The sequence below is a fragment of the Cinclus cinclus genome, chromosome 21 (assembly GCF_963662255.1).
Source record: "Cinclus cinclus chromosome 21, bCinCin1.1, whole genome shotgun sequence".
Lineage (NCBI taxonomy): Eukaryota > Metazoa > Chordata > Aves > Passeriformes > Cinclidae > Cinclus > Cinclus cinclus.
In genome coordinates this window covers 7,177,765-7,193,812 of record NC_085066.1, presented here as the reverse complement: position 1 = coordinate 7,193,812, position 16,048 = coordinate 7,177,765, and the positions used below count along the sequence as shown (strand labels likewise).

Below are 16,048 nucleotides of genomic sequence, written 5' to 3'. Positions count from 1 at the left end.
ATTACCTGGGGTTACAGTTAGCTGAAAGTAATGGAGCTTGTTTGGGTCAGGAAAATTCACTTTACATGTACCTGTGAAGCAAAAGAATAATTTACATCACACAGTTCAACAGTGAGACACTTCTATCATGGATATTTTAGCACCCACATTATGCAGCCTTTATTTAGCCTCTTAACCCATCAAGCTGGATGTTCCTTTCTGTAGCCAAAGAGCTAAATAGCATCATAGCTATAAATCCTATTTGCCTGAAAAAAACCTACCTAGAACTGTACCCAAACCCTAGTAATGCACTCACATCATTTCAGGTGTTTGTTACTCTATAACAGAACCTACACTGAAAAAAGTTTACTTAAAATTATTGTGTAAATTCTCTATAACTGCCTTTAATGAAGGCTTGTATCTCAAGTATGATTCAGGTCTAAAACCGTATTATCTTGCCTTTTTTTTTTTTTTTTTAGGGAATATGGATCACTCTTAAAAATTAGTTTTCATGGGTATTTTCACTATGAACAAAGACATCAGGTTACATCTTGAAGTGAAAAACTACAAATTGACTTCATGTTCTCTGAGAGCTGAGCCATTTGGTCTGCCCCTAAAACAGAATCTCCTGATTTTGAAATGAGAGAATAAAGAAAAAACAGGAGTGAGGCAGTAATTGCATCCTTGAGTCCCAGCAACCTTTTGGGTGCTTTATGAAAGTTTTGCTGCCACTCCCCAGCAATCAAAAATTGCTGGTAAATTATCAATATTGCTTCCAAAGGACACTAATGAGGGGCCTGCTCTCCACAGCCACATAAGAGAAGGCAACAGAGGAAATCTGCTCAAGCCAGAGTGGTGCAGCTTTGCACAGCTTTCCCTGAGTTCACAAATACCATTAGCAATCATACTTCAGTCAAAATGTTCACTTCAATGGTCCCTTCCCCCATACTATTAAATGTTATACTCACAAGGTAAATTAGCTTCAAGGTCTGCAACCTCTGTTGAAAGAAAAAAAAAATCAACAACAAAACCATTATTTATGCAAGCATAAAGCCCTTCTTCAAGTCCAAATTGAGAGATCTAATTTAAGCCACCCCGTAAATCCAACTTTACTTAAAAATATAATTAAGCTGCAGTGGAAGTTTACCTTGAAATTTCTCTTTAAGCCATGCAATTCATTACTAAAATGCTCATTTGCCCTACAGACATGGAAAATGTATCCTCCTTTGATGGGGATCTCAGCTCTTCCAAAACTGAAGTGCCAGGGCTGCTACCACACAGAGCACTGGCATCCCCAAAGCACAGTTTTTGTTACTGATATGCACGCCAATTCTTTTTTTCATTTCCTGAGCTTAAAATTCATAAAAGAAAGGAAGCATCCTGATTCTGTTCCACAGACCCTAGGAAATTAAGTGTATTCCTAAGCCTGAAATTGCTGGAAGAACCCCTGCTTTTGTGTATTTTATTGAAGTCTTACTTTCAATTACATATGAACAAGATGCATCGAGGTATTCCCCCCCCCCCTTTTACTTCTAAAGTCCTAGGAAATCAAACTCAGTATATTTCTGGCTTTTCCTCTGGTCTTATTTTCTACTTCTAACTTTGCTTTCAGGCCTCCACAGACACAGCCCACTTATTTGGGCTGACAACATGCAAGAGATTTCAATGCCAACTCTCAAAAACACACATCTGAAGAAAAATGACATTCAGAATTCTTGGCACTGAATCCAAAGTGATCTCATCACAACTCCCACTAACTCTCCAGAACTTCTCCATGTTCACCAAACTTGGCATTTCTCTGCAGTGGAAATGATGCTTATTTGACTCCCATCTCCCTTGTTCTTGGCACACCCTGTATCTGCAGCCTACTACGCTAAGAGAAAAAAAACCACCACCAAAACAGAAGCATCGTGTTTCACACTTACCTATAAAATTCACAACTTCACTCTTTCAAAATCCCACATTTGCAGCCAGAGCTGATTTAATCAAAACCATGCACTGAAGGATAATACTAAAGCCATACTTTTGCTGAGGTACTGTCTTCATAAAACACACACACACACAAATATAATTTCAGCTGTAATCAAGGACTTTATTTCAATTTTCCCTTGCTGGTTGATAAAAAAAAGAGGTGACAACCAACCCCCAAAGGCTGCAGCTATGAAAACTTTTTTTGTAAGATTATTCCTTCACTCATTTCTTTGAATGCACCAGCCTTTCATAGCGGGAGGCACACCAATCTTCATTACAGTGCAAAGTTTAGGACCTGGTTCAATTATTTCTAAAGTGTTGACTGCTCTTCTTTACTGCTTTTTGTGCTTGTGTAATGCTCAGCTTAATGAATCCTGCCTGCCCTTTCCCTGATCCCAAAAACAGGAGACATTTAAGGGCAGAGCATGTTCAGTCCCAGCAAAGGCTGAGCTGAGCCAGGGCCTCACTTCCACCTCCTGCAAGGTTCAGTAGAGAGCTTATAATCACTGAAGTTCCTTTAACTGTGAAAATTCTCTGTAATGTGTTCACACTTCTGTGTTTCCCTGTGTCTTGGCACCAGAATGAGTGTTTTTACTTGTGAAAACATGAAAACAAAATGCTCATACCCAGGAGAAGGGAGCCCTGTGCTCCTTCTTGGAAAGTGTGCATGCTGTGCTAATAAATCTACACAGAAGTTTTGGTAACAAAGACAAATGGTCCAAAATTGAGGTTTCTAATGAACTCTGCAACAAACCACTGAAACTAAGAATGAAACAACTTCATGGAGGCAAGGCAGATAAAGACCTGCTTCAAGAACGTAAAGCTTTAAAAGCAGCATCAAGTAAGGCCACAGATGTTACTATTAATTGTGCCATATGAACAAACATTGGTGATTCACCAATTAACAAGCACATTTATCAGGCCAAAGCTCAGTGTTTGAGAGTTTTCCAAATTCTGTGTCTCTGGTAACGACAACATTGCCATTAGAAGCATTTTTGTATCTTGCTGTTCAGAAAGCAAACATTTTGACCAGAGCATTCCAACTCCATTAAGATTCTGATGTTTTAACTTACACATTTTCTACATAAAGCAGTACCTCTAGCATGAGCATTCTCTGTAAGAAAACACCCCTTGGGCAGACTCTTATTTAACAGAGACTTGTAAACAGCAAAGCATGGAAGTGACAAACAGAGCTCCAATGCACTGAACTTCCAAGAGCTCTGAAAGTTCCACTAAACTAAAGAACAAAGTTTTTCTGAACTACTCTTTCAAGAAATGACTGTCACTACAGCTAAACAGTGAAGAAAATTCAGTTTGACTACTTTTCATGGTCATTTTGTGGAGAATTTGCATCTGTGTCTCAATTCACACCATTAAGATGACGAGACAACCAGAAAATCCATGTCTCAGGAAACTCCAAGCATTCCATCTGGTGTTCCCAAAACCTTGTGTGATCTGCTGCAGGAGCAGCTCAAGGGAAGGAGTACTTGCAGAGTCCTGCTCTTGACCCAGGAGGACAGTTCTAAATGTTATTTCAAATCAGAGAAAAGACAAGGCTTAAACTTAAACCCAACACAAACACTGGAAGAGTTGAAGGCAAATGGATTGTATCTCAGCTTTTCTCTCTTCTCTACAGTTCCTGAGTTGCTTCTAAGCCTAACACAAGCAACCAGAGTTATTTTTAAATTATTTCACAAACAATAACTCTCCCTACCCATGACAGTTCTCGAGACAGAAATAGGAACACTCCTGCTGTGTGTACAAGGTTTATGAATGTTCAGTGAACACACCACAACCCCACTGCTCTGCTCCCTCACCTCCTGAAATCAGAATTTAGCAGTGCTTTGTTTACTAAGTCTTCCACAAAAATCAGCCTCTATGCTTCCTGCTGGAGTTTCATCTCAAGTGCACCAAATGCAAGAATTATTTCTTCAAGTGAACATTCTCATCCACAGCAATATTACATCCTTCTGGTTTTGTTCAAAAAGTCCCTTCTACTGTTTAGGTCCCTCTTTAATTTATTTCTTTAATACTTCCAGAGATGAAGATTAAACACCTTTACACTAATAAAAATTCCATTTTCTAAGTACTAATTCTAATATTCTATTAATTCTAGAAATGCTCATTGCCTCTTATTTCTTATTCATTTATCTTTGCAGCATTCCTTATTTAGCTCCTCTGAACTGTACAGGCCAGTATAAGAAAAAAGTATTTTCTCCCCTCTCAACTTTCCTGTTTTTATGAGGAGGGATAATACTATTTTTGTGTACTATTTTTGCTTGAAGAAAGCAAATAAATGGCTTCCTTCATTTTTAGTTACAATAGATATACACCTCACTTTCATCATCAGTCTCCCACTTCCATACTCTCAGGCTGATACAGACTCACACAAAATATTTTCTGGTTACATAAACATGGTTGTAAAAGCCACAGATATTGACAATAACCAAGAAATAAACCTTGTTAACTCATTCTCACATATATTAAGTTATTTCAAGTTGCTACAATCAAACTAAGCAGTAGTAGTAATATAGAACTGAATGATGAAGTTTCTGTGCACTACTGAAAATGCAGCTTTATGATCCATGAGCTGCTACTGCCATCCTGGCAGGCTCCCTATCTTCAATTCAATTTAGCAGCCCCCTTCATTATACAATATTCATCTTAAACACCACTTTGTCCTCAGCCCTTTTTAAATTTCAGAAATTATCTGCCTTTCAAGTTCAGCACTGCGTGCTTGCCATCCTGGAGGAGCAGTCACATGGTCCCTGCTCCCAGCTTAATGAAGTTCCCTATAGAGACCAACAGAACATTAAAAATTGCCTCTGCAGCACAGAACAAAATGAAAGCTGCTGAAGCAATTGTACTGCTTGCTCTATTTTAATTTGGGTACTAGGCCTACAGAAGTAGGGGCTAACTCTCCAACTAAGCCTAGATGGAAATGCAGTGAAAACAGATGTGCAGATGAGTCACACACAGTTCTGAACAAAGCTGTGCTTTACTAGACCCTCTCTACAGCTGGAAAAGAATATCTAAATGACCTGGAATTACTTCCCTAGGTGTAAAACTTTAGTGATGGAGAGATTTCCATTCATAATACGTCCATAAAATAACCCAAGTGTCCTGAGACATGACTGATACCCGAATCTCTAACAATGCTGGATATAAGCAATCAAAGGAACAACTTAAGGAAAAACTAACAAGGGCACTGTATTTTAAGTGCAGCTTTTTCCCAAAAGTGGAACAAAGCCTGTTTAACATGCACCCACCACTAAAGTTAAGGTCAGTGCCTGACACCACTATTTCTAACACCAGCTGCACCCAGAGTGCAAATAGCTACCATACCTAAATTAGCACTTATTTTTCCTACTTTCAGGCAGCATGCAGGTCTGTACCAAGTTTTCAAAAATGTGTAAGCATCACTTGCACTTGTCAGTGTCTGGGGTGATGGTCATCACCTCAACCCAAACAGCACTGATCTATTGACCAGGAGGAGGACACAGCACAACTGAGGGCTGCAGGGCTTTCAGTGTGACTGCACATCCTTCAGAGATCCTGGATTGGACTCTCATCAACACAAACAAAGCTGTCTGCAATTGACCTCCAGAAAAAAGCCAGACACTGACTGTGTCTGGACAATACCCTCAGCAAAGCTGGCAGACATCCCTCTGCAGGATTTATTAGACTATTCCAAATTTACCGTGGAGCAGGAATAGCACAGTGGTGCTTCACCACTGGCACAACACTCTGGGCCTTTTCTCATCTCTTCCTCCCTTGCTGATGGCCAGGATTTCTCCTCTTTTATGCAGGAGAGATGATTTTCTAGTTTGTTGTCAGGACACTGACCTGATGGAGCCTTTCCCCATTGTGTCACTGTTATCTGTTTGTAACTCCAGCCAAAACACACACCAGTAACAACTTCTGCTTACAGCTTTCTTCCAGGCTCCTACTGACCTTGGCATCCAGCACAACAGCTGAAGTTCAGCTATTACAATTCCACACAAACAAAAATAAAAGCCCTGGTGCTGGTCCAGCTGCAGTAGCATCACTGCTGGGCGAACATCTTTAGCAGGCAGCTCTGCACTCCTCTTCAAACTCATTCCTGCCATCTTTAAGTGACCTAGAAACACCCTCAATATCAGAAATTCACCCCCACTCAGTCTCACAACATCATATATGCTGCTGCAGCTGATCTATCTTAAAATGCTGAAGCAAATTCTAGAAACTTTTGTAAACAAATGGTTTACATTTAGCTTGAGCACATTAAAACAGAACATCCCCAACAAGTGTTTCCCACTACATTTCCCTCTCACTTTCAGCAGTTAGCCTGCAATGATTTGCTTCTCTTGCCAGTTCCCATTTCACCCACAAACCATCCTCAGCAGACTGGCAGCTGCTCCTACAGCTCTTTTGGGAGAGCAGTGTGATTATGGAGGTGCATTCTCTCTCCCAGCCTCTGGCCTGCTCTGCAATTTCAGCAATTCCTGTCAGGCCCTGGCCTTGGCAGAAGAGCTCAGTGCTGAAGCATTCCTGAATTGGAACTCCTGCTGCCTGGACAAGGTGGGAGATGGGAGTAGGAATAATCAGCCATTCCCTGATGGCTTTGGAACATTTCTTAGCTGAATTATAGCCTGAGTGAAATGGCACCATTCTCACTTGAATTTCAGGAAATTCCAGTAATCCCCAAAAAGGGATTAACAGGACTATTTCATTGATTCTGGGTGGGGCATTTTTTAATATGCATTCCCATGTATACATACATGTGTGTGTCACCTTTGAACACTTGTGTATCTCTACACTTATGTGTATCTTTGTGTAGGTGTGTGCACTGACCTGAACACACTATAATATAGTATACATCTTATTATCTTGAATCTATATTATGTTTCTAGCTGATTAATAACTAATATAACACTTAACTGCTTTCATGGTTAAGTTCTGCTAAATCTTTTAGGCACAACTGTTGAGTCCAAGCCTGAGACTGGGTCCAGCTGCACTAAGACTCCTCCCTGAGGAGTTTAGAAATAAAAGGATTTCACTCTGAATCTCCTGACTCAACCAAGAGTTTCCTTCACCTTTTTCCCTTTCCTCTTTCCATTCCAGTCTCTCCATATATCAGTCTAAATTGATTCTAATTTGATTTTCCTTTGCATGTATTATCCATGCAGAAAGCAGTAGCATAAACCCTGCCAACAACCCTTGTGCTTTTGTAAATTTATATTAAGGAACAACATTTTCACCAATACCTTTGATGGTAACTCTAAGTGACCTACACCACTCATTTCACAGCAGGGATGCAATTTCCATGCTCAAATGGATCAGGATCCAGCACTCAATGCTTGTCAGAGACGTGTGAGCACTGACCTGCTTTTAACACTTGTCAGACTGGGACTGTTCAATACTTAGTTAGAACTTAGTTTAAGTACTCAGTTTTACCTAGTTAAATACAGTTTTTACTTAATTTTTAAAAATACTTTGTTTTTTAAATACTTAGCTTTACTTAGATAGCTGGTTTGCTATCACAGCCACAGCAATTACAATTACAATGTCAATATTCATTTTCTGCAGATTACATTCTCTTCTTCCCCTGCAGACTTGGGTATGGTTTTGAAAAACATGATTGCTCTAAGGGTAGAGTAAAATTTCTCTGGCAGGTCACATGAAGGCTATTTTATTTCACACTGCTGTCTTCCCCTCAAATCTATACCTGTCGTGAGGGAAGAATCTCAGATTATACATATTTAGTAATTTGGCTTTGTAGCTTAGTCTGGTTGAAGAGCTTATTTCTCCTGCCTGAATCATTCCCCCTCGGAACTGAAGTTAAATGAGGATTTCCAAATTCTCAGTGCAAGAGTGATCACAATAATGATTTAAAGCATATAAAAGTTCAGTGTCCTTAAAATGATACAGAGAGAAAACTGTGGCTTTAACATTCCTGCAGCTTAGCTGAGGCACTTCCCAGTGCACTGAGGCAGCAGCATTTGCACTGACACCTTGCTCCAGATATCTGGCAGAATTTACCCTAATTTGGAAAAAAAAACACCATGCAGTGCTAGTTAGGTAATATCAGTCAGGCAATTACAGCTGTGTTGGTTTCACATCATTCTGAAACAAGACCAGGAAATGTGGATTTCCTCTGGCTGGTGAGAATCCCAATAGTGGCAGATTACACACCAAGAGCAGTGTATTTACTACCGATCATTTTCAGCAGAAACATCAACCTAAACAACACATCCCTTTGCCACTAACACTCAACTTTTACCAGAGAGAGTGAACCTGCAAGCTGTCAGCATCTATGGATTTTTAAATATAATATTATATATGCTACCAAAAAAAAAAGTGAAGGAAAGAGTTGTCCTTAACAATAAAATAGTTTAATTTTTGTCTCATAAACTACCCCATTTATCCACAACTGCCAAGCAGTAGGTTTGGGGCTTTTTTTTTTTCCACCAGCTGGTAAAAACCTACAGCAGCCTTCCCAAAACACACTACAATTATTCACAACTTCACACTCAACTTTTAGTGACTCCAGGCCTACAAAAATCTCTCTCTGCATTGCTTTTTTAATCTTTTTAAAGTGTGCTGCCTCTGACCTGTGCCATTAAAGCCATCAAAACTTTGTTACTTTCAGGATGTTTTTTCCTGTGACAGGCAGTTATGGTTTTGTTGAAAAACCACCTTCCTACCACGGCAAATATCCTTCTGTTGATATTCTCCTCCTATACGTTCAGTGACACTTATGTGGCAATTTTTTTTCATGTTTTAATTGATGATGGACTTATTTTCAACAGAGTAAGGACACTTGTTTTGATTTTCACTGTTCAATAATAATGAGTGTCCTATAGAACAGCTGAAAAATACTTGTGGGAATTTATACGCAATTTAGTGTTTACTGGTGACACACCCAAAAAACAGTAAATCCCAACATATTCCAACATATTCCTTCACCTTTAACGAGTAATTTGTCCCGGACAGACACCCTGCGAGTGGAGTCAGACGCTGGGTTGGACGCACGGGGGCCTCTGACACCATCATCCCGCTTCAGCTTGCTTGCCAGCGTTAGCATTACTGCTGCTTCCCACCTGGAACACAGCGGGAGGGCAGGGACAGTCACCAAAAACCAGCGGGCTCAGGAAAATAAGTCAGGGTTGTTGAATAAGGAGTGAACGATCTGGACACAGAGCTGATGCACACAGGTAACAGCCTGGTGATTAAAGGTGGGGAAGGACCTCAGGCGCCTGAGCTTGGAGGAGTGAGCTTGGTTGGGCTGGGAATACTGAGGGAGGTGCAGTGCATCAGACCAAGAGGAAATTCAATTTTCTGGAGGGCTTACATCAGTGTTTACAACCCGATTTCACTGCTCCTCAGCTGGGAAAATACCCCTGGCAGCCCCCTACTCTCCTCCACACCTCACAGGACAACATTCACAGCTGCCTCTCGGCTGACTAAGAGGAAAAATAAAAAAGAAGGGGGAGGGATTCCTGGAACAACTCTCTAACTAGGAAGCGAGCTTTGAGACAGCCCCCAGGGCACAGGAAAGGGGTTGAGGCTGCAAACAGTGCAATTATCTACACAGCTGCACAACACTAACTCCTCACAGGGCAAGGACCTGACACACAGAAACCAAATAACTGAAATTAGGAAGTACTTCGGCTATGCCAGCCATCCACTCTAGAAAATAACTGCACTAACAAATTAATTACTGTAAAAGGTGGTCAGAATGCCAAAGTCATGAAGCCAAACATCCAGTCTGTCATGGCTTAATATGTTTTGGCGATACTCCGTGTTGAAGGCAACTCCTCCTTTAACATTTTGGCTAAAACCAACACAATGCTGACAAAACCCAAACCCTTCAAGCCCCCCAACAGCTCAAATGGCAAGGGAACTGCTCATTATTTAAGTCACACGAATTAATTCAACCAAATAAAGGGGAGGAAAATGCATAAAGTCAGGGCATAATCTTTACTTGGAGATTGAGAAGAGCTTAACCGAAAAGCAAGCAACAGAGCTTAAAAAAAGGAAATATGTATTTCACAACAGTCCCTAACAGTGGGAAACTCTGGTGAGATCTACACGAAGGTCAAGCCCCCTGATGCTGACAAGTAATGAATGTGTCAGCTTCAAGTTGTATGTTTAAAAACGAAAGTACACTTCAGGGTAAATGTAAAATCCAGCTGGCTCAACTGAAACAAAGTGTAGGTTTTACCCTGGAGAAAGAAAGAACAAGCAAGAACAAAACAGTCAATTTTTACCCTGGAGAAGGAAAAAAACAACAGCTTCTCAAAAAAAAAAGGGGGAGGGGGGGGAGGCGGGAAAGTAGGGGATCTGAAAAGTAATGAACGCGGCCAAAAATTAAAATTGGAAAAAAAAATAAAAAAAAAAAACAAAGAACAAAACTGTAAATCAGCTCTCCCCTCAAAAATATCCCCATGTTTTAGGTTCTGATTCCAAATAAATTCAACCTCGATAGGCATTAAACGCCTAACTATCTTTACAGCTTGTTTTATACAACCAGGGAACCCAAGAGGAGCGTGACCAGTCTGGAAAATAAATTCTTCTCTTCGGCTGTATCCCTAATTCTAATGAAACATAGCAAGAAAGCGCTCAGAAATCGCAGGTAAAGCTTTACCGAGGAGACAGAGAACGAAGACAGAGGTGCTGTGCTTATTTCTAAGAAAGGGAGCAAGAGTCCGGGGAATTCTGCAGCTGCCCGGGAGCCAGGGAAGCCCCTGTGCAAGGCACGGGGATCGCGGGGTTGTGGGTGAGCGGGCCCGGGGGACTCCACCGGGAGCCGAGGCCTGGCGGTCCGGCAGATGTGGGGACAGCCAGAGCGGCCAGGCCCGAGCACAGGGCTGAGGGAAGGGGGACAGCCCGCACATACCTGAGCGCGGCGTCAGCGCCCGTCTGCCGCGGCCAACACCATCCCCGGCGCCGGCCCGGGGGAGCGGCGGTGGCGGCTCCTCCTTCTTTCTTCTTCCTCTTCCTCCTCCTCCTCCTCCCCCCCTCAGCAGAGATCTCGCGAGAGCACAGGTGGGGCTGGGAAGTGTCCCCGCCAGGATCTCGCGAGAATTTGGCGGGGGCGGGAGGGCGGCCGTTTGCCGCCGGGAGGGCGGCGCCATGTTGGGAGTGCCGCTGAGGGGACCCTCAGCAACGCAGCCATATTGGGGCGCTCCCTGAGCGCCAGAGGGTGCTGCAGTGTCTGAGGGGAATTGATGTCGTCGGAGTTATCGGTCCCCAGGCCGAATTTTCTCACCATTTGTAAACGGACTCACAGAATTATTAAAGTTAGGAAAGACCTCTAAGATCAGCGAGTCCAACCTTTGACGGATCTTCATCATGTCACCCAGACCGCGGCACCGAGTGCCTCGTCTAGACGTTCCTTGAACACCTCCAGGGATGATAAGGCCACCACCTTCCTGGCGAGCCATTTACAATAAATTCTATTGTTTTACTGTTCCCTCACACTGCTGCGCAACGGGGGGGGGGGGGGTGATTCAACAACAATATAAATTATGCTGAGTCTATGGCAAATAGCAACCCACCAGAAAAACCAGCAATTGTCAGGGTGATTTCAGGAGCAGAACTTATAATCAGGCTGCAGTGTTTACCTTAAAGGCACTTGTGTAAATTAATCAAGTATTTGTACATTGCAGCAGCAGCAGCAGAGTGGAAAACTAGTGAATCAGATGGAATAGTCAATATGTCAGTAATATCAATATACAATAGTCAATCAAATGAAATATCAATCATATAGAAGAACAAGTCCATCAGACGGAATCTGTGTAAAAATGATTGTAAGATTGCATTTAGTAATGGAGAGTGAAAACTTTGGTATTGTAACTAGACTGCCCAAAAAGAAGTTTTCACGGTTCTGTTAATTCAGCCCTCCCATCTGTAAAATAGGTGCATAAACTTAAGTTCTTCCATTCGGTAGCTTCCACTAAACAAAGGAACCAAAGGTTAGCCATGAAAGCAGCATGCAGGCTAGAAGTTGGAAGGCAAAGCTGGAGACCTGACACAAGGGGAAGTTTGGCATTCAGCTGCTGAAACACCCACTGCATCCTGAACATTCACTGCAATGATACCACCACCACCCCTTCCCCAAAAAGAAACTGGAACTGAGCTTACTGGAATCTAGTTAAATCAGCACAGAATTGCTGCTTAGGGCCCTTTCTTCCTTCCTTAGGCTTTTCTCTCCAGATCCATGTATTGTTTGGATAACTCAGCACAGCTGCTCTGGACAGAAATGTCCTAAAAACATCCTCGTCCCACAGAGGGATTTCTTTCAAGCAGTCAAAAGCGAGGGGTGAAATCGGGAGCAGGGCCAGGAGGTGGGATCCCAAAGGAGGGATTTGATGGCATCTGCCTCCTGCCAGCCCGAGGTCACAGAGCAAAGCGTTCCTGCAGTCGGGATTTTAGGGAGAACGAGCTGCGCCGAGCTGTGGCAGAACGCCGGATTCCATCGGGAATTCCAGGCACGCCTTCGGGGCTTTCCCCGCCCTTGGGAGGTCCAAGGGTGTTTCCCTCTGGATGGGTTTTCATTGCCTCGGGTGCTGCTCCTGACCTAAGATAGCTGCCTATCTGGGGCACGGCCAAGATATTCGACAGAATCTATTTAAGCTTTCTAAAAAACACAACATCCAGGCTTTTTTTCTTCTCTCTGTCCTCAAATTAAACGCAACGAGGTCTCTTTTGGGCAATGTCCTTGCGAGGAGGTGCAGGCAATACCTGGGCTGTGGTATTGCAGAAAAGCGAAGTAAAAACATGTGATGGCAGCTTATCTGCTTATGATAGTTCGGTTAACTACTTTAGTTTTCATATTAAATAGCACATAAGAAAATAATTTGCACAGGCAAGTATGCAGAATATACTCTTTAATAAATAGCAGATAAAAAATATATTTCCTTAAAAATATTATGAGAACTAGAAAAATAAAGGTACCTATATTCACGATCTTTCAGGAAGGGCATTACTTTGCCTTATCCCGAGCCAATAATTTAAAAGACCGGGGCGGAGGGGAGGGGGGTGAATAAATAAAATAAAAGCTCAGTGTCCTGAGCTCGCGTGAGGAAAAAGGTTAAATAGGTGAAATAGAAAGTAACAGCGCAGCACTGTGGTTTTTTTCCCGGTTCTCGGGGCGGTGCCGTGGGCTGGGCACTTCAGCACTTGTCCTGGAGGGCAGCGCAGCGCAGGTTGTCCAGCACTTGCAGAACGTGCAGGATGGTGGTGGCTCTCAGGCACGCCTTGCTCTCGGGGCTGTCCTGCGGCGGGGAGATAGATGGGCTTGGTCAGCTCTCAGGTGGGGGCTGACACCCCAAACCCCGTCACCCCGCTGGCCCGACTCACTGTTCGCATGGCTTCCTGCAGCTTGTGCAGCCAGTGCCGCAGCCTGCCCGAGGGCTGATGTGCAGGATCCACCTGCAGGGAGAGAGGCGGGGTAAGTAGCAGCCCCCAGCGCGGCCGTGGAGCTGGCCCGGGTCAGGGGCTAGGGGAGGCACTCACACAGCCCCGTACGTCCTCCCGGGCATTGGAGAAGAAATCCAGGGGCTGCCGGCGCACTTCGACAAAGCTGGGGACAGCGGGGAGCTCCAGCATGGCAGTGGTGAGGTTCAGCTCGGCCGCCACCAGCACCACTCGGTCGGACATCTGTGGGTGGCAGTGTCCTGGTTAGGTACCCAAGCACTAGGGCTGGAGGATGGGGGTCTCCAAGACCTGCCCGGGGGTGCGGGTGGAGGTGGAACCAGCTCCAGTCAGGAGAGGTGTCCCCCCTTTTTACTTCATCGTCTCACTCTTACCGGCAGGTTTACTGCATTCCATTTCCGGTGGAAGAGCCTGGTGTTGCATTTGTGGTTGTTCACCTGCAGGCATAAACCCAAGAGAGAGACTGAAAAACCCTTCACTGACTTCTGGCAATGATGGACAACCCCAGCCAGCCTTGAGGGGTCTGAAACCAGGACAAAATTTGGTCCAGCATCCTTCATGTCGCCACACACCCTTGGAAAACATCTTCCTCATCCCCAAACTGCTGCAGAAAACATGCACCTTGTCACTCAGGTCTTGAACTCTGCATCCCCTCTGCCTTGCCCCCTGCCAGCCCGCAGCCCCCTGTTGCCAGCAGTACTCACAAACGCTTGTCTCATCTTGTCCACAGCCTCCTGCTCCTCTTCTGCAATGCTCTGGTACTTGGACAGCCTGCAGCCCTTCTGAAGGGTGTCATGGGGAAAGGCAGCCCCCAGGCTGACCCCCAGCACCAGCACGAGCAGTGGCATGAGGCTCAGGCACAACATTTCGGCAACAAAAGCTTGACAGTCAGCGATGGACTACGATGGGGAGAGGAGGCTGGGGTGCAAGATCCTAGAGAGGATGAACCAGAGGACTTCAGGCAGGATTCACTAAATTCCAGATGCAGAAGTGCCTGACAGGTGCCACAAGTAGATTGTTCAGACGTCGAGGTGCTGAGCTGGTGGCTGTCCCAGAGAGCTGCTTTGCCTTGCTCACAGTGGCTGCCTTGCTGCTCCAGATCCAGCCTTTTATTCATTCCCAGTGCTTTCATATTCAGAGGAAAACCCAGGGCTGGTACAGCTGGAAACAAGAAAATGAAAGTGGTGCAGGGAATCTCCCCTCCATTACCTGCCCTGCTGCCTCCAGCCCTGCTGCCTGCTCTGCCTCAGTCCGGCATGCCGGGGGATGCTGGGGCTGGGGGGATGCTGCTGTCAAGCTGTGGCTGGCAAGTGGGGGGACACCAGCATGGCCCAGCCCCACCCCATGCTGGAAGCTGCGGGAGACACCTAGGGACAAGTTCACAGGAAGGTTTTGCTGCCTCCTGAGCAACAGCAGGAAGTCAGGCCTCCGTTTCTCCATGGGAAATGTCCCTGGGAATGGTGGGGAGGGGGCATAAGCAGCAGCCAGGAGTGGGCACTGCACAGTCCAGGCTGCAGGAATGAGCTTTTATGGCTGTGTTATCCCCAGGGACCAGGCTCAGCACCAAAGCAGGGGAAAAGGTGAGAACAGAAACACTTCCACCTGAAATTTTCCATGTGGGACAGAGAGTTGTGGAGGGAGAAGAAGATGAGCAAGGCTGCCACCCTACAAGCCACTGAAACTGGCTGGGGTTTCAGTGTTCAGCTTGGAGACACAAATAGGGTGTATTGCCATCCCTATGCTGACAGCTGGAATGGTACCTCTCAGCAAACTCTCCGTCTCTCAAGGGAACCTCCTGTGGTCACTGCTGTGCTTTTAACCTCATGCATTCATCAAGCATTAAATACAAAAAATTAGGGCAATAACCTGGATCCAAGAAGCAAAGGGAGTAAGAAAGTAAAAGGAATAAATGCACTTTGCAGTGCCTTGCACAGTGGCCACAGAGCACTCCAGGAGGACCCAATTTTTAATGTTCATAATTGGAATTAAAGTGCTGATTTCAAAGAGTCCAAGAAAAGGAGAAAAGTGCTTGTGGAAATGTGTAAAGGTACACCCGTGGTATACCTCTGCTCACCTGTGGGTGAGCACAGTGGCATGGACGTGGTGATGCAGGTGAGCTGTGACGTCTCGACGTCATCCAGTTCAGCCCTTGCTCTGGCAGGATCAGCTGGCACAGGCTGCCCAGGACAGTCACCAGCTTTGAGCATCTCCAAGGATGGAGTGGACACTTCCCAGCCTCTCTGTTTTTCTTGTTTTCAGATGGACTTTCCGTGTGTCAGCTTGTGCTGTTCTGTCACACCACCATGAGCCCCTAAGCCTCCTTTCTCAGCCTTTCCTCAGAGGAGACATGTTCCTGTCCATCATCTCCATGACCTTGACTGGACTCCCTCCAGTCCCTGCCACGTCTCTCTCCCACTGAGGAGCCCAAAACTGGACCCATCACTTCAGGGGTGGCCTCAGCAGTGCTGAGGAGAGGAGAGGAATCACCTTCCTTGGCCTTCTGGAAAGACTTGAGCTTCAGGGGTTCCCATCAGCCCATTTCTCCAGCTTGTGGAGGTCCCTGTGGACAGCGGCACAGTCCCCTGCTGGGTCTTCCACTTCTCCCAGTTTGGTGTCACCACTGAACTTGGTACAGCGAGGGTCCCCTGGGCCTCATCATCCAGATCATTAATGAAGT

The 16,048-nt window shown here is 44.8% G+C and overlaps 2 protein-coding genes across 2 annotated transcripts in view; both read right to left on the bottom strand.

Annotated features, from left to right (window-relative positions):
• UBE2F (ubiquitin conjugating enzyme E2 F (putative)) overlaps positions 1-10,943 on the bottom strand; it is a 52,914-nt gene extending 41,971 nt beyond the window's left edge. The window contains exons 1-4 of the mRNA XM_062506715.1: positions 10,832-10,943; positions 8,899-9,032; positions 948-977; positions 6-71 (exon numbers count right to left, since the gene is read on the bottom strand). Coding sequence (XP_062362699.1) covers positions 6-71; positions 948-977; positions 8,899-9,016 — 214 coding nt within the window. The 5' untranslated portion in view covers positions 9,017-9,032; positions 10,832-10,943. The remainder of the gene's footprint in view (positions 1-5; positions 72-947; positions 978-8,898; positions 9,033-10,831) is intronic.
• Positions 10,944-13,109: 2,166 nt separating this feature from the next.
• LOC134052276 (interferon lambda-3-like) lies at positions 13,110-14,237 on the bottom strand. The gene is made up of 5 exons (XM_062506639.1): positions 14,076-14,237; positions 13,746-13,808; positions 13,447-13,596; positions 13,288-13,368; positions 13,110-13,193 (listed from the first exon to the last, which is right to left on the bottom strand). Exons 1-5 carry the CDS (start codon positions 14,235-14,237, stop codon positions 13,110-13,112), a joined length of 540 nt encoding a protein of 179 aa, XP_062362623.1.
• Between the last annotated feature and the right edge of the window lie 1,811 nt (positions 14,238-16,048).

Excerpts from the sequence above, each read along its gene's own strand:
- LOC134052276 (XM_062506639.1), bottom strand. The coding sequence starts at position 14,237 with ATGTTGTGCCTGAGCCTCATGCCACTGCTCGTGCTGGTGCTGGGGGTC. Across the intron at positions 13,809-14,075 it reads ACAAGATGAGACAAGCGTTT|GTGAACAACCACAAATGCAA; the intron begins GTGAGTACTGCT and ends TTATGCCTGCAG. Across the intron at positions 13,194-13,287 it reads CCATGCGAACAGTGAGTCGG|GCGTGCCTGAGAGCCACCAC; the intron begins GCCAGCGGGGTG and ends CCCGAGAGCAAG.